The sequence below is a fragment of the Sprattus sprattus genome, assembly GCF_963457725.1.
Source record: "Sprattus sprattus genome assembly, chromosome: 14".
NCBI classification, from domain to species: domain Eukaryota; kingdom Metazoa; phylum Chordata; class Actinopteri; order Clupeiformes; family Clupeidae; genus Sprattus; species Sprattus sprattus.
In genome coordinates, this window is record NC_137912.1 from 20,821,091 (window position 1) to 20,846,090 (window position 25,000).

Consider the following 25,000-nt stretch of genomic DNA (forward strand, 5'->3'; position numbering starts at 1 on the left):
TAGAAACAGCAGTGCGGGGAGGCGACTGGTTGTAAATTGGCTAGTGACTCACCGGGATAGGGTGGACAGGACTGAGCAGGATTTCACAATGTGTGTGTGTGTGTGTGTGTGTGTGTGTGTGTGTGTGTGTGTGTGTGTGTGTGTGTGTGTGTGTGTGTGTGTGTGTGGTTGTGTGTGTTTGAATGTGACTGTCATGCATGAGTGTATGCTGTGGGCGTATATATATGGATATATGTGTGTTAGTGTGTGTGTGTGTGTGTGTGCCTGCATGACTGTGTGCTGTGGGCGTATGCATGTGTGTAAGTTTGTCTATCTAAGCATGTATGCATGTGTTTGTGTGTGTGTGTGTGTGTGTGTATGTGTGAGTGAATGTGTGTGTGTGTGAGTGGGTTTATGTGATCCATCAGCCCACATTCCAGGATTTACATGAGCTTAAAGAGCAAGGAAAGGAAGACCCGAGCTAACTTCTGCATAAGCATCTTTTTAATGGCTAGAAAGACAGAGGAGAGAGGGAGAGACGGATAGGGAGAAAGAGACGGGGAGGGGGGAGAAAGAAAAGAAAAGAAAGTGAGAGGGAGTGGGAAAGAGGAAAAAGAGAAAGGCAGGGATAAAAAAGAGAAAGCGAAAAGGAGGGATGGAGGGGGAAAGAAGAGAAAGAGAGAGTGGAAAAGAGGGAGGTAGGGAGAAGAGACGTTTTTCTCTTATACCTGGAACAGTGACGACACACATTTCAAGTGTGGCGCTGAAAGGCTGGCAAAGCTATGCCATCACTTTGCACGCTGCACTGCTTTGAAAATACACGGCACAATTTAGGAAGCAAGTGTGTGTGTGTTTGTGTGTGTGTTCGTGTCTGTGGCTTCACTCTGCTTGCTAACTATGTCACAGAGGGAACATGCGTGTGTGTGAGAAGGAGATAAGTATTTCTTAGAGAACTGTGAACGTGTGTGTGTGTGTGTGTGTTTGTGTGAGAGGGAGAGAATGCTGGCAGCCAACTGCCTCAATCTGAATGAAAAAGAGGAGGAAGAGGAAGAAAGAGAGGGAAAGGAAGAGAAATGAAAGTAGGCCGTGACGGTTGTATCTCAACAGTTTGTGGAAGTGTGTGTGTGTGTGTGTGTGTGTGTGTGTGTGTGTGTGTGTGTGTGTGTGTGTGTGTGTGTGTGTGTGAGTGAGTGTGTGTGTGTGTGAGTGTGAGAGAGAGAGAGAGAGCGCAACTTTTCCTCTGGTTCACCGTGTCGTTCCACATCTTCATAACACCACATGCATTTTGAAACTTTTTGGGTGGAGGATGATGAAGGGCAGGGGTCCCAGAGAGAGGAAGCGATAAGAGCAAGAGAAGAAGAAAGACGCCGAAATTACCTTCACACTGAATGACTGAGGCAGTTGGGTTCGCTGGTCCACAGCACAACAGTCCCCTCTAGTGGCCAATGAAGTAGCAGATGTTCTTATGTTGTATTGGTGTCTTTTCTGATGTTGTCTTGTGTTTTTACTGAATACCTTCCATTCTTTCATTCAAATCTCTTGAAAGAAATTGAAATATCACGGAAATAATGGTTAATCTGACGACAGGAAAAAAGTCAACAAAAAATCAATACATTGCATCTTACAGCTACCTAACAACAAGTTGTCTCTCTCTCTCTCTCTCTCTCCCTCTGATTCATTCTCCATTCTCCATTCTCCCCCTCTCTCTCCTGCAGGTACGGGGACATGGTTCCTAAGACCATTGTAGGGAAGGTGTTTGGCTCCATCTGTTCCCTGAGTGGTGTGTTGGTGATCGCTCTGCCAGTGCCCGTCATCGTGTCCAACTTCAGCCGCATCTACCACCAGAGTCAGCGGGCAGACAAACGCCGCGCCCAAAAGGTAAACGTCTGTCTCTGCCGAACCAGGCTCCTCCTTACCTCCGAAATGTCAAACCTTACCCCCCCCCCCCCCCCACCCCCATTCCCTCTCAATGGTGCGTCTGACCCCCAGTCGACACCGAAGACCCTCCGCAGGGGAATCGCTGAAACCAAGGAGGCTGCACACACACACACACACACACACACACATACATCAAAACCACACCAACCTGTGGAGGTCATATAGAATCCATATCCACCTCAGTCACAACCAGCTAATTAAATCACTACTCACAATATACACACACCTAGAAACACATGCAAGGTCTGTATGTGAGATGCAGCACAGTGTATGATTTTGGCCATATGATTGATATTATCTATGACCGCATTGACACATGGTCACTTCATGCATCCAACATCGGATCCGATTGGCTTGGACTGGTATCCTATAGCGACAGTATACTGTTTCATCACCAAGTGAGAGAGTAGCTGAGTCACACTGATTGGCTTGGACTGGTATCCTATAGCGACAGTATACTGTTTCATCACCAAGTGAGAGAGTAGCTGAGTCACACTGATTGTCTTGGACTGGTATCCTATACCGACGGTATACTGTTTCATCACCAAGTGGGAGAGTTACTGAATTATCCCACACCAGTGGGGAAATAGGATATTGCATATTGGCTAACAGTTAAACAAAGATTTTAGTATCCATATCTCCGAATCTAACAATACTGTGTTGTGAGCTTTAGTCAATCCTTTAAAGGACATCCTTGTACAACATGTAAGCAGACTGTATGTAGGATTCAGCTTCTTTAGAGGAGGCTGAATTAGAGCCAGCCTGTGACGCACGGAACATTGACTGTGGGAAGCCGGTCAACGCAACATGATCCCATCTATCCCAAGTGGCACTGATGTGGCCAATTCAGTAAACCCAATTTGCTTCAATCGTATCTGGATGTTGCGCTGACATGTGATGCATTAACTGACTAGTGTGAATGGGGTCTTGGACAGCAAGAGCATGTTTGTACCTGAACATGTACGGAAGACGTCACATGTGTGCATTTGGTGGAGGTTTACATTTGTGCGTCATGCGGGCATATAGTTGATGTGTTTGAGACTGTGTGTGTGTTTCTGTTTATATTTGTGTGTGCACGTTTGTCTACATTAGTCCTTGATGGTGCTCCCAATTTGAGTGTGTTCATCTCTGGGTGTGTATATATGGGTGTGTGTGTGTGTGTGTGTGAGATTGTGGGGTTGTGTGTGTGTGTATGTGTGTGTGTGTGAGGGTGTATGTGTGTGTGTGTGTGTGTGTGTGTGTGTGTGTGTGAGTGTGTGTGTGTGACGGTGTGTGTGTGTGTGTGTGCGTCTGTTTGTCTATGTGTGTGTGTGTGTGTGTGTGAGACGGTGTGTGTGTGTGTGTGTGTGTGTGTGTGTGTGTGTGTGTGTGTGTGTGTGTGTGGTGTGGTACAAACTCTGGTATGTTAACTGTGGGTCTCTGTGGGGTGATCAGTCAGTAAGACTACATACCAAGACCACAGCCCACGGTATCAGACAGAGGTAGTGTCTGTGTGTGTGCTGCGTGCGTGCATGTTTGTGTGTGTGTGTGTGTGTGTGTGTGTGTGTGTGTGTGTGTGTGTGTGTGTGTGTGTGTGTGTGTGTGTGTGTGTGTGTGTGTGTGTGTGTGTGTGTGTGTATGTGTATATGACAGGAGAGAGAGGGGGGAGAGAGAAAGGGGGAAAAGAGATAGAGAGGAGTAGGAGAGGGAGAACATCAGAAAGGGAAGGAGAGCGAGAAAGGGAGTGCAAGAAAAGTCTTACAATTAAATAAAGAGATAGAGAGAGAGGTGGAGGTAAGGAGAAAGAGAGAGAATGACAGCGATACAAAGAGAGGAAAGGAGAGAGAGACAGGAGAAAGGCACATGCCATGACTCTATTTGCAGTAAAAGAGTCTCGGTGGCCATTTGAATGCATTCGCTATGCGACAGGCCACATCACATGCTGTTTCAGGATGGGGCTCCTGCTCCTTAGAAACCCTCCTCCACACTCTTGCACACACCCACACACACACACACACAGACACACACACACACACACACACACACACACACATACATACACACACACATGCACACACACGCACAGACACAAACACACATACACGCACACATACTGTACATACTTACATATACACAGACACACTCACACTCACACACAGGCACATATACACACACACACACACACATACACACACATTCATGCACAAACACACATACACACTCACACACAAACATAAGCATATCCACACACACACACACACACACACACACACACACACACACACACACACACACACACACACACTCAAGCCACAGGAGACGGCCCAGTCGGTAGGGAGGGGGAAGAGAGATATCTCAATCCCCACTCGGTCCGCCAAGGACAGAACGGAAAAACCAGCATGACAAGGGCTCCCAAAAACAACAATCTGTTTTTCCCCTTACTCACTGGAGAGAGAGAGAGAGAGAGAGAGAGAGAGAGAGAGAGAGAGAGAGAGGTGGGGGAGGGGTATGGGGGAGTGAGAGAGAGAGAGCAGGACTGAGGAAGACTCTTTGTGACTGATACTGAACCCTGTTTACCAAAATACACAGGATTCTTATCAGAGTATCATACAACTCTGTGTTTCTATGTAATTGTGTGTAGTAGAGTGTGTGTATGTGTGTGTGTATTTGTGTGTGTGTGTGTGTGTGTGTGTGTGTGTGTGTGTGTGTGTGTGTGTGTGTGTGTGTGTGTGTGTGTGTGTGTCTACATGTGTGTTGCATGTCTACATGTGCATATCTCACATAAGTCAACAACTGTTGCAGTAATAACCATTTGCACACACACACACACACACACACACACACACACACACACACACTCACAGGAGGGGGAGCCAACGGGAATGCCGGCTTAAAAGGACGTGTGTGTTTGTTCACCGAACAGAAATCCAAGCTTGCTAGAATTCATGCGAAGAAGAGTGGCGGTTGTAGCGCTTATTCCCAGTACAAACGCAACGGGCTCCTGGCTGATGCTGACGAGGAGGTAACCACGGAAACCCAGCCACCCATCACTCTCTCTCTCAGGGGGGTGGGAGTGGGATCGGGGGTCGTGACATGACCAGCTGGTGCATGCGGAAACCTCTTTCTCAAAACATCTCACCTCTGTCTGGTGGGTGTAGGGGGGGGGCGTCAGGTGAGGAGATACTAGTTCTGCCTGCACCCCCCCACCCCGCCCCCCCCACCCCTACCCCACCACCTCACTCTCTCATTCAGGTGTTTCTCTAATTGCTGCACTCCTCTCTCTCGCTTTCTTTCTCTTTTTTCTATCTTTCTCTAAATCTCACTCCCTCTCACTTTCTTCCTCATCTGTTGTCCCTCTCTGTCTCTGTCCATCTCTCTTTTTTACGTTTTTTTAAACTGCTAACACATATTTGTACATGTCACTCAAACAGCAAAACAAAAAATACGAAATGTCCAAAACTGTAAGCTTTTCACTCAATTTTCAATTTCATGACACACTTTTTGCAAAGCAAATCATCATTCACTTTCAGACATTGAACCCTTGTAAACTTTGTAAGGAACTGCCCCTCAAAATGCAGGACACATAAACAAGTTTCAAAGGAGGACATTGGTTGTGGGGTTTTGATGATTAGCTGTGACAAAACCCAATAGGAGGCTTGGTACGATCACGTACAAAGGGTCAGCTTTTAATCGCCTTCCATAACCTCCTTTTACGAAATCCTCCTACTATAAAATATTGTGCAAGTGTTTCTATACTGATCACTTTGACACTGAACATGTTTCCGTACTGAACACATCACTGTGTTGGTACGTAATGCACTCTACTGCAAAAGTCTTTGTTAAGGTAACAACGTTCGGGACCCTAAATGACCATTTTTTGTGTAACAATTTTAAGAAAATTGTGTGTGTTTGTGTGTGTGTGTGTGTGTGTGTGTGTGTGTGTGTGTGTGTGTGTGTGTGTGTGTGTGTGTGTGTGTGTGTGTGTGTGTGTGTGTGTGTGTGTGTGTGTGTGTGTGTGTGTGTGTGTGTGTGTGTGTGTGTGTGTGTGTGTACAACACTTTGGTCTACAGTATTTTGGAAATATATCTGAACTCTATATTTGTGTTGATACAGTATATAGTCTTTTGTAACCGGTTTTGTGAGATTGCTCTATAAAGTGCCGTGTAACATTTTAACGGCAAAAGTCTTTAAACAAATTAAGACAGGAGTGTTTTAGGTTCATCACAGTAGTGTGTAGTCGTTGATTGCAAGAGTGTAACCATATTAATAGTTGTGTTTGCCATTGACACAAAAGTTAGGGATTATGGCTTTTTGAAAGCAGCGTTTCATTTTGCAAAATATTTGTAGTGTTTTGCATTTTGTATGTGTAGTTTTGTGCTTTGTGTGTCCAGTTTTGGAAATTACAGAAAATGGGTGTAAGCAGTTGTAAAAAAATGTTTTACATTTTGATTGAAATGTCATTTTGACATTTTGGGCCTGATTTACTAACATGCGACCGCTGCTTAATCTGCGATCGCACATTAACGCACAGTGTTTTTGCGCATTTTCCGTGGTATTTATCAAACCACATCCGCGTTGGGCGCTGTGTGCTTACTCCGTTCTGTAAAGGGCCTGATTTACTAACATTGATTTGCGGCCGCAGCTTAATCAGCGCCTTTGCCAGGTGCACAATAACGCACGGTGTTTCCCCGCATTTTCCGTGATATTTATGAAGCCAGAATCGCGCTGGGCAATCATTATTTAGCGCACCGTTAAAAGACTGGAGAAATTGCCTGCAAGTTACTGCCACCATGGAGATTCAAGGAAGAAAAAACTAAGGTTCAGCGAAGAGGATATAGATATATTGGTTCACGTTTGCTTAATCACTGCCCGCCATCACCTACAGCGAGATGTTTAAAAGAACACGATTATAAATAATATGCTATTGGTGGCATTAATGCATAAACTGTCAATTATAACAATATAGATGTGTACATGGCGAGATTAATACGTTCTACAAGGGACATGGGTTCACTACAATATATCCCCACTGAAACAAATACATTTACCAGGTAGCCAGGCCTCTCCAAAATCACCGTTGCTCAATCATGGAAAGATGGCACTATTTCGGAAGATAAAACTGTCATGGACAGACCACTACCACGTAAGTAATGGTCATGTTGGCATCACATATGACATGGACATTCATTGAATATGTGTGCTTTCTGTTTCGTTAAACGTGTTCGTGGATTGAAGGTGGGACTGTTTGCATGTGGGTGCGATGAATGGCTCCAATTACGTTCGGAAAGTTTAATTTCAGCTATCGTAGTATGGAAATGTATATTGACCAGTGCGCCGTAGCAATGCGTCGAGTACCTGGGTGAATATTTGGCTGAGTGAAGGCTGAGATATACCAACTGCTGATGCTATAACTGTTTGAAATGATCCGATGCCAATATTTGCAATGTTGTCCAGAGTTTACCAACTGATTGAATGGAATGTGATCTCCGGTTGGAGGGTTTGATGTCGTCTCTGATCTGGTTCAGTAATTGAAGTATTGCGTGGCTGGTTAACCTGTACCGTCTAATGATTTGTGGTTTGCTTAACTGAAAATGTGTTATACGAGTTGAAAAAAATATTTCTGTGCGCTGTCTCTGTCTTCTTTCTTCGCCTTGCTCTTATAACTTCTGCCATATCAACGTTTTCAGACTCAATGGAAATGCGCTTCCTGGTTAAGACGTGCTTTTTTGAGGCAGAGAATTAGCCCGCAAATCAGAGACGTGTGCTCGCCAGGCAGTTTAGTAAATACCACACAATACATCATTAGGCGCACTCCTCCCATTAAAGTGCGCTTCACGCCTACGTTACCACCCACGTCTCCGTGCCATCCCACCTGTTGGCAGGTACACACCCTTAAAGCGTTAATATGCGACTCTACTCAAATGCGCCCCCTTAGTAAATACCGTTTTATGTTTACCACCGCTATTTTACGCCAGAAATGGGCGCAATCCTGTTAGTAAATCAGGCCCTAAGTCCTCTGCCTTCTGTTTCTTCTAGTTATCTCTCTCGCTCTTTTATAGTCTCCCAATTAAGTTTGTTTTCAATCTCTCGTCCTCATGAACATGTCCCTGTCTCTACATTTCCTGTTCTCTCATTCACTATCTATCTATCCATCTATCTATCTTTCTGTCTATCCATCTATCTATCTTTCTGTCTATCCATCTATCTGTCTCTTTATCTGCTGTATATACAGTACTGTGCAAAAGTTTTAGGCAGGTGTGAAAAAATGCTATGAACTAAGAATGCTTTGAAAAATGTAAACAATAAATGTTTATTTTGTATCCATTTACATGGTAAGACTGAGCAAAGCAACAAGACACAACGTAGTTATACTGCATCAGCAGGGTCTCTCCCAGACAAAGATTTCAAAGCAGACAGGGGTTTCAAAATGTGCAGTTCAAGCTCTTTTGAAGAAGACGTTAAGGATCGTAGACGCAGTGGTCAGCCAAGGAAACTTAATGCAGCTGATGAAAAACACATCAAGCTTATTTACCTGCGAAATCGGAGGATTTCAAGCAGTGGCATCAGCTCAGAACTGGCAGAAACCAGTGGTACCCAGGTACAGACATTTACTGTCCGGGGAAGTCTGGCCAGAAGTGGTCTTCATGGAAGAGTTGCAGCCAAAAAGCTCTACCCCGACATGGAAACAAGGCCAAGTGACTGAACAAAGCACGAAAACATAGAAACTGGGGTGCAGAAACATGGCAGAAGGTGCTCTGGACTGATGAGTCAAAATTAGAAATATTTGGCTGTAGAAGAAGGCAGTTTGTTCGCCAAAGGGCTGGAGAGAGGTACAATAATGAGAGTCTGCAGGCAACAGTGAAGCATGGTAGAGGTTCCTTTCCAGTTTGGGGCTGCATTTCTGCATGTGGAGATACTAATCCATCATGCAATACCATCAGGGAGGCGTATGATTGGCACCAAATGTATTCTGCAGCAGGAACATAACCCCAAACATACAGCCAATGTCATTAACAACTATCTTCAGCTTAAAGAAGAACAGAGAGTCCTGCAAGTGATGGTATGACCCCCACAGAGCCCTGATCTCTACATCATCGAGTCTGTCTGGGTTTACATGAATAGACAGAAGAATTTTAGGAAGCCTACATCCACAGAAGATCTGTGGTTAGTTCTCCAAGATGTTTGGAACAATTTAGACGAGTTCCTTCAAAAACTGTGCGCAAGTGTATGTGGAAGAATTTATGCTATTTTGAAAGCAAAGGGTGGTCACACCAAATATTGATTTCATTTAGAAATTTCTTCTGTTCCTTCACTGCATTTTGTTAATTTATGAAGAATTGATGAAAATAAACTGTTAATACTTCCATTTTTGAAAGCATTCTTAGTTTACAGCATTTTTTCACACCTGCCTAAAACTTTTGCACAGTACTGTATCTGTCACTCTTTCTATCTATCTATCTATCTATCTATCTATCTATCTATCTATCTATCTCTCTCTCTCTCTATATATATATATATATATATATATATATATATATATATATCTATATCTATCTATTTATCTATCTAGCGATCTATCTATCTATCTAACTAACTAACTATCTATATATCTTTCTGTCTATCTATCTATCCATCTATCTACCTCTTGCTTTCCTCACTCAGGTTTCATGGCCTGGGCGCTTGGTGCTGTTGTCAAAGTATACTTTTTCACTCTAAAAGATATTTGATGATACACATACAATTCTACACAAGTGACACCAAATGACATAAAGACCATCTGCTCTGCAAAGACAGCCATTTTATCAGAATTGTCCCCACCTGCAAATATGAGCCAGACACCTATGTATCACAAGAGTATCTGCAGATAGGTCCTGTATTTTACTTAAAATGTAGTATTTCACTTCAAATTCAAGACTGTCAAAGTGGGACAGTGAAGTATTTACTGTAAGTCTATATTTCGAAAGAGAGATATAATTTGAGAAAGTTTATAAAGCCGCATTTTTATTTTCGGAGAAATTGTTTATTTTGAGATATGGTATATTTTGAGAGTCTGTATATTTCGGAAAGATGGTTTATTTTAAAAGCTGGTATATTTTGAGTGCTTGTATATTTCTGAGAGTTGGTATGTTTCGGATAAATGGTATAAACCTGAGCTATGGTATATTTTGAGAGCTGGTATATTTTGAGTGCTGGTATATTTCTGAGAGTTGGTATATTTTGAGAGATGGTATACTTTGAGTGCTGGTAGGTATATTTCTGAGAGTTGGTATATTTCAGATAAATGTCATATTTTGAAAGATGGTATATTTTGACAACTGCAGTGTGGTTAACATCTAAAACACACATAACTCACTCTTTTTCTTTCCTTTACCTTTATGATCTAATCTAATTGCCCTTCTCTTCATTTCCCTCTTTTATTTCTACTCTTTTTATCTCTAATTTCTCTCTTCTCTCTGTCTATCTTTCCAGTCCTGCCTCTCTCTTTTTATATATTCCTCAGCTTCCAGAGTCTTCTCTTTTCCTCTTCTCTCTTCCTCTTCTCTGTCTGTCTCTCTCTTCCTCTTTTCTCTCTCTCTATCTCTCTCTTGCTTTTCTCTCTGGTTATGGTGCTCCCTTTTCTTTCTCTCTTTCTTCCCTTTATCTCTCTCTCTTCCTCTTCTTTCTCTCTCTTCCTCTTCTCTCTGGTTATGGTGCTACCTCTTCAATCGATCTCTCCTCCTCTTCTCTTTCTCTTTCTCTTTTCTCTCTCTCTCTTCCTCTTCTCTCTCTCTATCTCTCTCTTTTTCTCTTCTCTCTGGTTATGGTGCTCCCTCTTCTCTCTCTCTTCCTCTTCTTTCTCCCTCTTTTCTCTCTTTCTATCTGTCTCTTTCTCTTCTCTCTCTTCCCTTTATCTCTCTCTCTTACTCTTCTTTCTATCTCTTCTCCTCTTCTCTCTGGTTATGGTGCTTCATCTTCTCTCTCTCTCTCTCTCTCTCTCTCCCACCTAGACTGTACGTTGGTGTCGGAAAGCCATGTGACCTGTGGCCAATGGCAATGCACCGCATTGGGGCCATGGCCGTTGCCTCAGGCAACAAGGACCCCAACCCAGCCCCCCACCCCCCTCCACCGTCTCATATAACTCTCTCCATCTCTTACTTTCATTTTGTTGTCTTTTCACTTGTTTCTGTATCTGCTTCTTGTAATTGTACTACCACTACTATTACCTCTGATACTACCACTACTATAGCTCTCATCACTACCAGTGCTACTGCTACTACTACTGTCTGCTTCATGCGTTTTTTAACATGCATTTTGATTGGTCCACTGCTGTGGACATGGCCGGGCCTATGTGTTTCATGACATCATCAGAGTGTGCCGTGGATGCTGTCCCATTGGAGGAATGAAATTGTCTCAGGTTGCATGTCATTGGCTGGCAAGCTCCATCAAGGGTGGAATCAATGTGACGCAACATGTGTGATCATGCTAAAGCGTGCGTTCACACACACACTTACTGACACACTTACATTAGTAAACATGGACAAACTCCTACAATCATACAAACACTCTGACAAACAAATGCACTCACACACACATGCCGCCTGCGCACCCAAACACAGAAAAAAGGGCAGTGTTTTCTGAGTGTGTGTGGGAGAAGATGGTCATACACACACGCAGTGAATACTGTCATGGCTGTTGTCTCCTGCTTCACGTTGAGTCCTTCTCAAATAAGCTAACATGTCTCAGACTAATGAAGTGTGGACAGGGATGCTCACAGCTCAACTGAGGCTCAGTGCGTGCAAACACACACACACACACACACACACACACACACACACACACACACACATACACACACACACACACAGATATATATACAGCCATACACACAACACAAATATGCAAATACATGCACACAAAAACTCAAGTTACATCAAAGACGATATCAACTCAAAACATTACAGCAGTCAATTCAGCATGTCTGCTTCATACTCTCAAAAACACACAAACACACAAATATACCCACACACACACACACACATACACACACACACACACACACACAAACACAAATTTTCGAGTCCCATGGGCTGACTTTGAGGTGTGAGTACTCTGTGACATCATCATGTATTAAGGGAGTGTGTGTTTGTGAGGGCGAAGAGTGTCTGTGTGTATGAGCAGGAGCAGAGGCGTGTGTGTAGCGTGTGTTTAGGCGCTCCGACACACTCATGGAGTTCCAGCACCCTGGAACACTCTGAGCTGTGATGCGAGCACTGGTCACACTCCGACTTTTCTCTGCTTATCTTCCTTCCTCCACACCTCCCTTCAGTCTCCTCCTCTCTGTCTCCCTCTCTCCACACCTCCACTCCTAGTCTCCCTATCTCTCCACACCTCCACTCCTAGTCTCCCTATCTCTCCACACCTCCACTCCCAGTCACCCTCTCTCACCACACCTCCTTACTCCATATCTCTCTTTTCACCCCCTTTCTCTCTCACTCCATCTCTCCCTCCATCCCTCCCTCTCTCCCTCCCTTTCTCTCTCACTCCAGCTCTCCCTCCTTCCCTCCCTCCCTCTCCCCCTCCCTTTCTCCCTCCCTTTCTCTCTCTCTCTCCTGCCCTTTCTCTCTCTCTCCATCCCTCCCTCCCTCCATGTCTCCCTCCATCCCTTCCTCCATCCCTCCCTTTCTCTCTCCCTCCATCCCTTTCTCCATATCTCCCTCTCTCCCTCCATCTCTCCCTGTCTCCCTCCATCTCTCTCTCCCTCTCTCCCTCCCTTTCTCTCTCCCTCCACCCCTTCCTCCATCTCTCCCTCCCTCCCTCCATCCATCCATCTCTCCCTCTTTCCCTCCATCTCTCTCTCCCTCCCTCCATCCCTTCATCTCTCCATCCCTCCCTCTCTCCCTCCATCTCTCTCTCCCTTCATCTCTCTCACTCCATCTCTCTATCCCTCCATCCCTCCCTCTCTCCCCCTCCTGAGTTTCTCATGTGGTCTAGTGCTAACGCTAATGCTGTGTGCCTCTCTGTCTCCTCTGAAGGCTTCCAAGGAGGCGGGTCAGGCCCTGGTGAGTCAGGCCAACCCCATCTTCGACACGCACCACCACCACCTGCTGCACTGCCTGGAGAAGACCACGGTAAGAGCGTGTGTCTGTTTGGGTGTGTGTGTGTGTGTGTGTGTGTGTGTGTTTGGGTGTGTGTGTGTGTGTGTGCTAAGATGTGTGTGTGTCTGTGTTTTTGTGTGTCTGTGTGTTTGAATGGGTGTGTGTGTGTGTGTGTGTTTGTGTGTGTTTAGGTGTGTGTGTGTGTGTTTTTGTGTGTCTGTGTGTTTGGATGGGGGTGTGTGTGTGTGTGTGTTTGGATGGATTTGGGTGTTTAACTGGGTGTGTGAATAATAAAGTGGTGTGTGTGCGTGTGTGTGTGTGTGTGTGTGTGTGTGTGTGTGTGTGTGTGTGTGTGTGTGTGTGTGTGTGTGTGTGTGTGTGTGTGTGTGTGTGTGTGTGTGTGTGTTTGATAAGTGGCTACTCTTTTCAACCTGCTGTTCAGGTTTGAGTGCACCTGTCGCCTTCTACCACCCAAATCCCCTGTCTCTATCATTCTCTCTCTCTCTCTCTCTCTCTCTCTCTCTCACACACACACTCTGTCTCTATCCTTCTCACTCTCTCTCTCCCTCCCTCTGTCTCTATCCTTCTCTTTCTTTATCTGCCCACGACTCCATCACTCTCTTTGAGCCTGAAATCTGTTCACAGACCAACAGCTGTTTCCCCAGAGCAGTCCTGGTAGTTTTTTCTACTCGGGCACTGCAAGGTCAGCCCAGGTTGGTGGGGTCCTGAGGACTGTTGTCAGGGATGCTAAGAGAGAGGCCTGCACCAGAGTCCTTTTGCTCCATCACACACACCCACAATCACACACACACACACACACACACACACACACACACACACACACACACACACACACACACACAGACACACACACACACACACACACACATACCCACACACACACACACACACACACACACACACACACACACCCACACAAACACATACACACACACACACACACACAGACACACACACACACACACACACACACACACACACACACACACACAAACATACACACAGTCAAAGACCTTCTGCTCCATCTGTCACAGGCAACAGTGCAGCCACAGGCCTTAACACCAGAGCAGAGTCTACACACACACACACACCAACACACACACATACATACACACACACACACACACACACACAGTCAAAGTCAAAGTCTCTGTCACAGGCAACAGTACAGCCACAGGCCTTAACACCAGAGCAGAGGCTCTCACACATCTCTGTCACACACACACACACACACAAACACACTCTATGTCTCTCACACACACACACTCTCTCTTACTCTCTCACACACACACACACATACACACACACACACACACACACACACACAGAGACACACACACACACACACACACACACACATACACACACACACACACACACACACAGACACACACACACACACACACACACACACACATACAGTGGACTGTGAGAGAGGTAACAGTGAACCGTACAGCCTCTGGGAGATGATTTAGGTTGATTGTTTCATTTTTTTTTAGGAATGAAGTTTTTAAAACTTTTTCTCCCTTCCTCTTGTCACTCTCTGTCTCTCTGTTTCAACGGCCTCAGGCTTCAGACCCCTAACAAAGAGAACTGACTGTCTTACTCCCTTTCTCTCTCTCACTCTATCTTTCACTCTCTCTCCTCTCTATCTATTCCTCTTACATCATCTTTCTTGCACTTAGGGGAACTCAAGTGCAATTTATAATTCTGTAAGACAATTTATCATTCATCACTCAAGTATTAAAAATATTCTGTATTAATTATTTCACAAAGTAGGTCAAAGTAATGGTTCAAAGTTAAAAAGGGCAAATAGATGGTTGTTGTTTCACACACACACACACACACACACACACACACACACATTCTCTCCCTCACTCTCTCAATCTTTCTCTCATAGAACCATGAGTTTGTGGATGAGCAGACGTACAACACCAGCTGCCTGGAGGTAACCATGGTGAAGCAAACGTCTCGCTCCTCCTCCGTCTCCTCGGCGACCGGAGGCGGCGGCGGCGGCCTGTCGTCGTGCTGCTCGCGGCGGAACAAGAGGAAGAGCTTCACCGTTGCCAACGCCAACATGAACTCCCGCCGCGGCAGCATCCAGGAGCTCAGCACCATCCAGATCAGAGAGAGGCCAGTGTCCAACAGGTACACACACACGTGTTTGTACTGTAGATTAATGTGTGTGTGTGTGTGTGTGTGTGTATGTGCGTGAGTGTGTTTGTACTGCAGATGAGTGTGTGTGTGTGTGTGTGTGTGTGTGTGTGAGTGTGTTTGTACTGTAGATGAGTATGTGTGTGTGTGTGGGGGGGGGGGGGGGTGTTTATACTGTAGATGAGTGTGTGAGTGTGTTTGTACTGTAGATGAGTGCGCTAGAATGCCAGACATGCCTTTGAAGACACTCATGGTAATGTCTGTGCCGAACCCACACACACAGACACACACACAGAGAGAGCTTGTTTATCTGAGTGGAGTGGGCCGAGTGGCCTCAGACAGAGCGTGATTGGTAGTGGGCTCTGGGCTCTGGGCTCTGGGCTGTGAGTGGGCTGGCAGGTCTGTCTGTGTGAGAGGCAGTCTGGGAAATTCCCTCAGACAGCGCTGCTCAGAGAAGCACAGGGGCTTTTAAGACCCTCACACCAATCTGTGCTCACTCACACATGCAACATACAGCATAATCACACACACATATATATATATACACACACACACACACACACACACACACACACACACACACACACACACACACACACACACACACACACACACACACACACACACACACACACACACACACACACACATCCATATCAGAGAGGATGGTGTCCAGAAGGCCCACAAACACACACATACACACATCCAGATCAGAGAGGATCATGTCCAGCAGGTTCACACACACACACACACACACACACGCACAGGTATCATGTAAATACTCAGTACCATGTTGGTCTGAAAGAGGCCTCTGGCACGTGTGTGTGTGGCGGGGGGGAGGGGAGGGGGGGACACAACACACATTGTTTGGAGAGGGCAGAGGCATGTGTGGGGTAAAGCAGGTGGTGACAGTGCTGACAGGATTGCACAGAGGATATGACAGAGTGCTTAAGGCGGTGGGGTGTTTCTATGGCGACACGGGTGGAGGGGTGGAATGTCAGAAATGTCCAGCTGTGTGCCCCCCCCCCCCTTCCTTAATTCCTCACACTGAGAGCAAAGTTTCATCCGACAGCTGGGCGAATCCGCAGGGCGAGAGGGAGTTGGATATCACTCTCTCTTTCTTTGCTTTCTCTCTCCGTCTGTCTCTGTCTCTCTATCCCTTCCATTCTCCCTCTCTCTCTCTGCCAACCCAGACTACTCCTCACTTTCCTCATCCCCTCTATTCATCCCTCTGTCATCTCTATTTTACTCGCTTTCTGTCTCTATCTCACTCTTTTTTGACATATCTAAATCTTTTTTATTTATCACTTTCTGTCCCACTCTCCTTTCTATCTTTCTCACTTGCTTTCTCTCCCACTCCCTCCCCCCCCACCCCCCCTCCCTCGTTCTCTCCCTCTTTCTCCCTCTCTCCTCCTAAATCCACTGATAAGAGTATATTCAATCCCTGTGTCTGGAGATTATTGTACTTAACTTTAGAATTAACTGTCGGAGATCAAGCCTGTACTGACTCTATGCTAATGGCCTCTCGATGGGCAGGAAGAAAGATTCTGGCTGTAAACTCTCTAGATAAATCCCTAATTCTAAAAGTCTGAAGAGCTTTTTAAAAAGACCCAGACTTTTCCGTCTCTCACGCCTTTTTTTTGGTCTCCCTCAGACAGCCTCTTGTAACATCAAAAACTGGGTTATATAAAAGATACAGTACTTATTTGTTTAAAGATTTGTCTTTAGTCAGACATGCTTTCTCATGTATACTCAACCCTAGCAGACAGAATGTGTGTGTGTGTGTGTGTGTGTGTGTGTGTTGTGTGTGTGTGTGTGTGTGTGTGTGTGTGTGTGTGTGTGTGTGTGTGTGTGTGTGTGTGTGTGTGTGTGTGTGTGTGTGTGCGTGCGTGCGTGCGTGCGTGCGTGCGTGCGTGCGTGCGTGTGTGTGTGTGTCAAATTCATAGTCTGCAAGTATACATGTAAGTAAGAGTATGTATTGTGTTGACATTTATGTGACAAAAGAGTATGCAATTTAAATGATGTATGGTGTATAAGTATGCAGTTTTAGTGATGGATGGTGTATTAGTATGCAGTTTAAGTGATGGATAGTGTATAAGTATGCAGTTTAAGTGATGGATGGTGTATAAGTATGCAGTTTAAGTGATGGATGGTGTATAAGTATGCAGTTTAAGTGATGGATGGTGTATAAGTATGCATTTTAAGTGATGGATAGTGTATAAGTATGCAGTTTAGGTGATGGATAGTGTGTAGCAAGCAGTTTAAGTGATGGATAGTGTGTAGTAAGTATGCAGTTAAAGTGATGGATGGTGTATATGTATGCAATTTAAGTCATGTACATTCATCAGGTGTTTACAGTATAAAAGATGGACAATTTGTATTAAGTACAGAGCAGAAGAATGCAATATTATACTTCGCATAGTCTGTGCCAACCCAGTTATAATGTCCTCATGCTGTGTGTATATTTTCTACCTATCTAACTATTTCCCTCTTTTTCTCCTCTTTCTCTGTTTGTATTTGTTTATTTATTTGAGAAGCTTTGAATAAGTGTTCATGTTCATAAGCACCTTCTCTCCCCCATTTCCCCACCACCCCCCCCCCCCCCTCTCATCTCTCTCTCCCCTCTCTCTCTCCTCTCTCTCTCTCCCCCTCTCCTCTCTCTCTCTCCCCCTCGCCCCTCTCTCTCCTTGTCTCTGCAGTCGTTCCAGTCTGAATGCTAAGTTTGGGGAGACGATGCCTCTGAATTCGTCGGAGCAGCCCTACCTGACCGCAGCGGTTATCAACCGGCCGAACCAGCCGGTCACCTCCCAGCAGGGCAACGACTCGGCCGGCACCCACGACTACCTGCAGAGCAACATCGTGCGCGTGTCCGCGCTATAGAGACCACCACATCAGGCCACGCAGTGTCGCGTCACATTACGCAACATCACGCCCGTCTGCGCTCCAACCAGCTTTTTAATTGTGGCCCTTCACACGTAGATGCCAGGAGGGGAGTTGAGTTTTAACTAGGAAGTGGATAAACTTTGAACCACCCCACCCCACCCCACCCCACCTCCGCTGAGGAGAGGGATTGATTGAGAGACGACGATGAGAGCGGAGGAGGAGGAGGAGGAGAAAGAGAGGAAGAGGGGGAGGAGGAGAAAAGGCGAGAAGGAGATGAACTGTTTTTTCTGTTCCTATACGTAGCTCTGCTTTGTGCTGGGATCTGCGGTGCAAAGCTATGCCATGCACGGGAACCCCGGGCAAAGCTCTGTGATGGAGCCTATGGGCCCTCTGACGCAGCTGCGTGATGGGCCTCATTAGGCTTTTAACTCGTAGAGGAGATATTATCATTACCATACTTAACTATTTTTCTGAGTATTGTGTGTCTTTAATTCGTTGTCTTAAGGTGGTGGTGGGTGAATGCTTGGGTGGGGGTGGGGCTTTTGGGTTGTCTTGGGGGAGGATGTTGTTTTATGTCGGTGGGGGGCGGGGTTGGGGAGGTTACCATGTGCTGGAGGAATATTATTGGCTGTTTACTGCGTACTATGACAGCAAAGAAAAAGACTTGCGCTCCTATTTTTCTGAGGATGGGCTATTTAGGTGTTAGATTTGTCTGTGGATTGAGTGTGTGTGTCGGTGTGTTTGTGTGAGTGTGAGTGTGTGTATGTGTGTGTGTGTGTGTGAAAGAGAATGGTAGTGGGATTGTGTGCATAAACACACATCACATATGTCTGTTTCAGTGTTTGTGATTCATTCTATGGCATTATGAGAGAGTGTGTGTGTGTGTGTCTGTGTGTGTGTGTGTGTGTCTGTGTGTGTGTGTGTGTGTGTCTGTGTGTGTGTGTGTCTGTGTGTGTGTGTGTGTGTCTGTGTGTGTGTGTGTGTGTGTGTGTGAGAGAGAGAGAGAGAGAGAGAGAAAAAAAGAGAGAGAGATAGAAAGAAAGAGAGAATTATGACCAACCTCTTGCATGTTCTGCATTTGTGAATATCTCTTTTCCCTCAACTGGCATGAGCAATAAGGGTTGGTTTTTTGCTGATTGATTAGTTAGGATAGCCATGTGTTTGCGTCTGTATGTGTGCTGTGTGTGTGCAAGTATGTGTTAAATTGTGTGTGTGTGTGTGTGTGTGTGTGTGTGTGTGTGTGTGTGTTATAGCCCAGTCCTACCAAGCTAAAGCACCTAAAGCTGGTCTGGTAACACTTCTTACCTTGTACTGAGACTTTATTAAAAGATTCCTCTTCAATAGCCATTTGTGAATACCTTAGATGCCATTTTGACTCTCTGTCTCTCTTTCTCTCGATCTATCTCTATATCTATCCTTCTCACTTGTTTTCTTTCCCCCTTTCTCTACCTGGGTTGTTGTCTTTGCCTCTGGCTTGGTGGGTGGCAGAGGAATGTCTGTTTTGTTGACCGTTGAAGTCAGACATTTAAAGACTTTGAGGCTCCAGACACGTGTCACAGAGAGCTTTATTTAGGGCGAAGCTCTTTTCCTCCTTTTATTTGTTTATTTCCGCTTCGCACGGTCAAGGACACGCTGGGGCACAGATCCCAAAGGCAAAGGTCAAAGTTCAGATGTTAGACAGCATCACACAAATTTGAGGCATTCCATTTTTATATGCAGAACTTTTACTCCACAAAAAAAGTATATACATATATATAAATGACTAAATAATAGAGTCTATTAATGGGTAAAACTGTGATGAGGTTTATGTACGCACTATCTCCATTCCGTTCCAAGATTTGGTGCATGCATCATTGAAAGACCCTCACAGGACACCATACTATAGTGTCTCTGTTTGCATTTTTTTCTTTACCAGGTCACAGAGGTGAGAATATTCAGAGGTATGATCAGACAGCTTTTCTCACATTTTTCAATCTTACACCACCACTTCAGAACTTATTAGTGTAGGCCTGAGGTGGTGCCCTCTCACACACACAAACACACACACACACACACAAACACACACAGAAAGTTTCACAGACACACAAAGTCTCACACACCCACACACACACACACACACACACACACACACACACACACACACACACACAGTCACACAGACATTTGCGATATAATGTAACTCGTTCATCCTGGGATTCCTCATGCTTCTTCAGGGGCACCTGCCACGCTCTCCTAACTGCAGTGCATCAGAGCAAATCCATTCAGATTCTCAGAAGGACAAGAAGAAGTAAATGATAAAATGTATTCTCCCCTCTCTTTCGCTCTCTCTCTTTCTTTTTTCTTTTCTTCTTTATCTCTCTCTTTCTTACTGTGTTTCTCGTTGTGTCTTGTGTAAACTGAAAGAGATTCATTAGCCATTAAGGAAAAAAATATATACTATTTTACACTTACTTTCCAAAAGATGTCAGTGCAGATCTTTTTTGGTGGGGGGGTGTATCCCTTGAGCAAAATGACAGCCCCCACTCCCCTGCACACACCACAGCACACAACCCCCCTCCTCCCATGTACTTCATCATGTGATTTATGCAACAATGTTCTTTTTGTAAAAAAAAACACACTTTGTACAAAAGAAGAAAAAAATAAGGGATGTTTTGGGTGGGGGTGGGGATAGAATCACACAAATGCATATTTTTTAAAAACTCAAAAGGTGTTGATTATATATTAAATCTGTGTTCCGGGTGTAAAAAGAAAAAAAAAACATGGAAAAAATGAGAGGCTGTTGCTAGTGCTCATGTGCAGTAAATTGTTCTTCAGTGTAGTAAATCTTTATCTCATTTTCTTCTCCAGCATTTGTTCTCACCATTTGTTTCACCTTAGACTGGCTCTGCCTCTAGTGTCTCTTTCTGTTTGGTTTGGAAGCCTTTCTGTGATGGAATAGGGTCAGCAGATCGGGTCAAACTGTGGGTTTCTTTGGAGCGAGGGACCAAACAGAAGATGGTTGAGGAGAATGAGGTTGCATGCGTTCACAACGGAACGTTTTTTTTTCTTTTGGTGGCGGCTATTTTATACCTTTATGGCAGAGACCAGTGTGCCCTGCCTTGCCGTTTGGGTTTATTTGTATGCGAGAGTTGGGAGCGGATGGCTAGGATCTTTATATCCTCTGTGTGAGATTATGTACATTATCAGGACAAGTATCTATGATTACTTTGAATTTGTTACAGCTTGTGTTATGGACAAAAAATATATCACCTAGAGAAAAGATATGAAAAAAAATTACAACTAAATTGTTTAGTCCGGTGAAGTGTCTATGAATAAATAGATTAAGTCATTGTCCTATTAAAATACTGATAAAAACAAACAGCCTTGTTGTCCTCTTTCAACTCCATGAATCATAATTGCCTTTTCAATCTATTAAATTACACTAATGTTGTTACAGTGAACTATGCCTGACACCTCTATAAGTATATTAATAACTGTGTCTGTGGCATTTATATGAGCTACCATGAGTGTATAAGTGATGGGGAGTTATGCCTTCTTTAGCACAGTTTATAAACCCCCAGTTAAAAAAGCATTTATAGACAGTCCCACACTATGCTTTATTTTTATATGTAATCTGTTGATGTATTTACACCGCCGCCAGCAAGATATCTTCTTCTCTCCACTGCAATATATTGAAATAATAAATAAACAAGTAGAAAATACCTCGGCACATGGAACTCTTCAAGAATATAATGGAACATGGAACCTCTCTTCAGAACACAGAATGCAGAACACTTCAGCAGTTGACTAGAATGTTTATGACGGTGTGCAGCTGATCTCTGCAGCCTAACGACACACACTCACAGACACACACTCACAGGAGAGATGGACAGAGAAGAGGCACACACCAGTCCCCATACACACAGGGGAGAAGGCTATGGAGGTTTGTTTAGCGCCGCATCTTGAGTGTGATGAGAAGGGCTTTTGTGCAACGGTGTACCTGTGCGCAGACAAACCGTTTTGAGCAGGAACAGAGCAAATCTGCACGCGAGCGGGGCTATTTGAGAGGGAGGGCTGGTTTGAGGGAAAACATTGTGAAATCTGAAGGTGAAATGAATAAATAAAGGTCTCAAATTCAAAGACCACACTCCTGATTAAAGATACAAAAAAAAAACATAGATGGCCAGAGAAGAATACATATGCACACACACAAACACTCTCACACACACACACACACACACACTCACTTTCACACACTCACCGGAGAATGCCAGAGAGAAGGAACACTTGTAGGCCAGGGAGAGAGAGACACACATGCAAACGCACGTACACACATACGCGCGCACACACACAGGCAGCCCCACTGCTCATCTATTTCTGTTGTTACTATTTTCAGTGGAAAGGTCAAAGAGTAATGTTTTTTTTCCTGCACTGGTGTGTGTGTGTGCAACTGCTGGGATGATGACGGAGGAAAAGGGAGTGAAAGGAAGACTGTGAAGAAGAGAGAGAGTGTGTGCGAGAGAGAGAGAGAGATCATGCTTTGCAGCTATCAAGGCCAATGTGACCAGACAAGTTGCAGAAAGAACTAAGAAGGTAAAGATGCATACTCTCTCTCTCTCTCTCTCTCTCTCACACACACACACACACACACACACACACACTCTCTCCAGATCCTGAGTGGGAGCAGAGGGGTGTCAGGGACCGTAGGGAAACAGTGTGTCTTTCCTAAGGAGGACTGACAGCAGTGCTGCTCACCCCTCACACACGTATAAATCACGTCCTCCACATCACCAATCACACAACAGAGGGAGGAAGAAGGATTTAAGACCCTGTCTCTTCTTCTTGCCCTTGTATAAAACATAATTACTTACATACTCTCCCCCTCTCTCTCGTTCTCAAACACACAAACACACCCACACATTCACATACACAAACACAGAAATATAAAAGTTACGTACACACACAGTCGCTCTCTCTCCCTCTCTCAAACACACACACAATCACTCACTCGCATACACACACACAAACAGAAAACTTATTTACATACACTCTCTCTCTCTCAAACACACACACACACACACACACACACATGCAGTCTCTCACTCACATACACACACACAAATATAAAACGTACGTACACACACACACTCTCTCTCTCTCTCTCTCAAACACACACACACAATTACTCACTCACATACATACACACAAATATAAAACTTATTTACACACACAATCTTCTCTGCTGATTTCCTCTGTTCCTCCCATTGTCTTGTTTCACTCAGTCAAACTCTCTGATTCAATCTTGGCTTCTTCCTCTCCCTCTCTCTCTCTCCAACATCCACCACGAAACATTTTATGCAGTATCATTTTCTGTGTGAGTGCATATGTGTGTAACTGTGTGTTTGTATATGTGTGTGTGTATATGTGTGTGCGCATCTGTGTGTGTGTGTGTGTGTGTGTGTGTATCTGTGTGTGTGTATATACTGTATATGTGTGTGTGTTTCTGCTTCTACAGCTTTGACACCTCTTGTTTTGTACGTATGTGTTTGTATGTATGTGTGTGTGTGTGTGTGTGTGTGTGTGTGTGTGTGTGTGTTAGTTTCTGTGTGTGTTTGTGTGTGTGTGTGTGTGTTTGTTTCTCCTATCTCTTTAATAATGCCCGTTTCTCTGAAGCTGCCTTCGTCTATCTCATCACCCCATCAACTCCCATCTGGGTGATTGTGTGTGTGTGTCTCTGAAGCCGCCCTTGTCTATCTCATCACCACATCAACTCCTATCAGCCACCTGCCGGCTGAGGCTTTGAAATGCGAAACCACAAGTCTCCAATGCCCACACATACACACACACACACACGCACACATAAGCACAAACACAACACAAACGTACACACACCAAACATACACACGTATCACACAACAAACACAAAAAGTCCACATAGACTCACACACACCCACAAACACAGCACACACAAGCAGGCGGTGGAGGCTTTGAAATGCAACACCACGTCTCCCAGGTACGCATGGAACCACGCCAGGGCTCTGCTGAAGTTTCCGTCCAGTCCCAGTTGAGTGCGACACTTCCAGGATACACACACACACACAAACACTCTCTCTCTCTCTATTTCTCTCTCACACACACACACATACATTCACACACCAAATGACAGACACACACTGTCTATTTTGCTCTATTTTGCTGTCTAACACACACCCACTCTTTCTCACAAAACCAACAGACACACACACAGAAATGCATAGAATGACAAACACACACACACACTCTCAAGAGTGCTGGGAAAGTTTTGCTCCCTTTCCGGAGGACTCACAGCTGGGATTTTAAGAACTGTGTCAAATATGCAATGTGAAGTATTTCTGATTCTGTCCTTGTGCATGCAGTACGTGGTCACACACACACAAACACACAAAAACACACACTTTTACAAACATCCAAACTCCATTGTGCACGTGACAAATAATCTTTATTTCACAATCTTATTTGGCAAAATGTACAAACTTTATCCAAAACGTCTTTAAACTATGAACACCAAGCCTGTTTTCTGCTAAGAGCAATGACGGGTGGATGCCTGCACACTTGTGTGTGCAGCACACACTCCAGGCTATTGCAGAACTCAGTGTTCTGCTGTACCTCAAAGTCACATTGGGTTAAGACATTATTTTCATGGCAACAGAAATGGCCCACTGGTGTCATTCCTGTGAACTTTGGCTATGGTAGCAGCTATGCTCTCCTCTGTGTCCCTGTGTGTGTGATTGCATGAGTGTGTCTGTATGCTTGAGTATGTGAGTGTGTGCGTGTGTCTGTGTGTGTGTGTGTCTGTGTGTGCCTTTTTAAGACTCAGTGTTTCAGATGAAGACTGTCAAAAGAAGAGCCTTGCTCTGTTGCTCCGCAGTAGTGGTGAAGCCCCTTTTTTCAGCAGAGAAGCAGATGCCTCCACGCACAAGTCCTGAGAACCATTCCGGAACCTTCCGAGTGTT

At 44.7% G+C, this 25,000-nt stretch overlaps 2 protein-coding genes across 2 annotated transcripts in view; one reads left to right on the top strand and one right to left on the bottom strand.

Moving 5' to 3' along the window:
- The window catches only part of kcnd2 (potassium voltage-gated channel, Shal-related subfamily, member 2), a gene marked incomplete at both ends in the record, with an annotated part of 167,683 nt that extends 149,657 nt beyond the window's left edge, over positions 1 to 18,026 (top strand). The window contains 5 exons of the mRNA XM_080851577.1: positions 1,695 to 1,857; positions 4,820 to 4,918; positions 12,909 to 13,004; positions 14,893 to 15,140; positions 17,846 to 18,026. Coding sequence (XP_080707703.1) covers positions 1,695 to 1,857; positions 4,820 to 4,918; positions 12,909 to 13,004; positions 14,893 to 15,140; positions 17,846 to 18,026 — 787 coding nt within the window. The remainder of the gene's footprint in view (positions 1 to 1,694; positions 1,858 to 4,819; positions 4,919 to 12,908; positions 13,005 to 14,892; positions 15,141 to 17,845) is intronic.
- A 6,438-nt stretch (positions 18,027 to 24,464) lies between these two features.
- Positions 24,465 to 25,000, bottom strand: part of tspan12 (tetraspanin 12) — a 22,828-nt gene continuing 22,292 nt past the window's right edge. Inside the window, exon 8 of the mRNA XM_080851090.1 lies at positions 24,465 to 25,000. This exon is cut by the window's right edge and continues 766 nt beyond it. The gene's annotated coding sequence lies outside the window, so the exon portion shown is untranslated.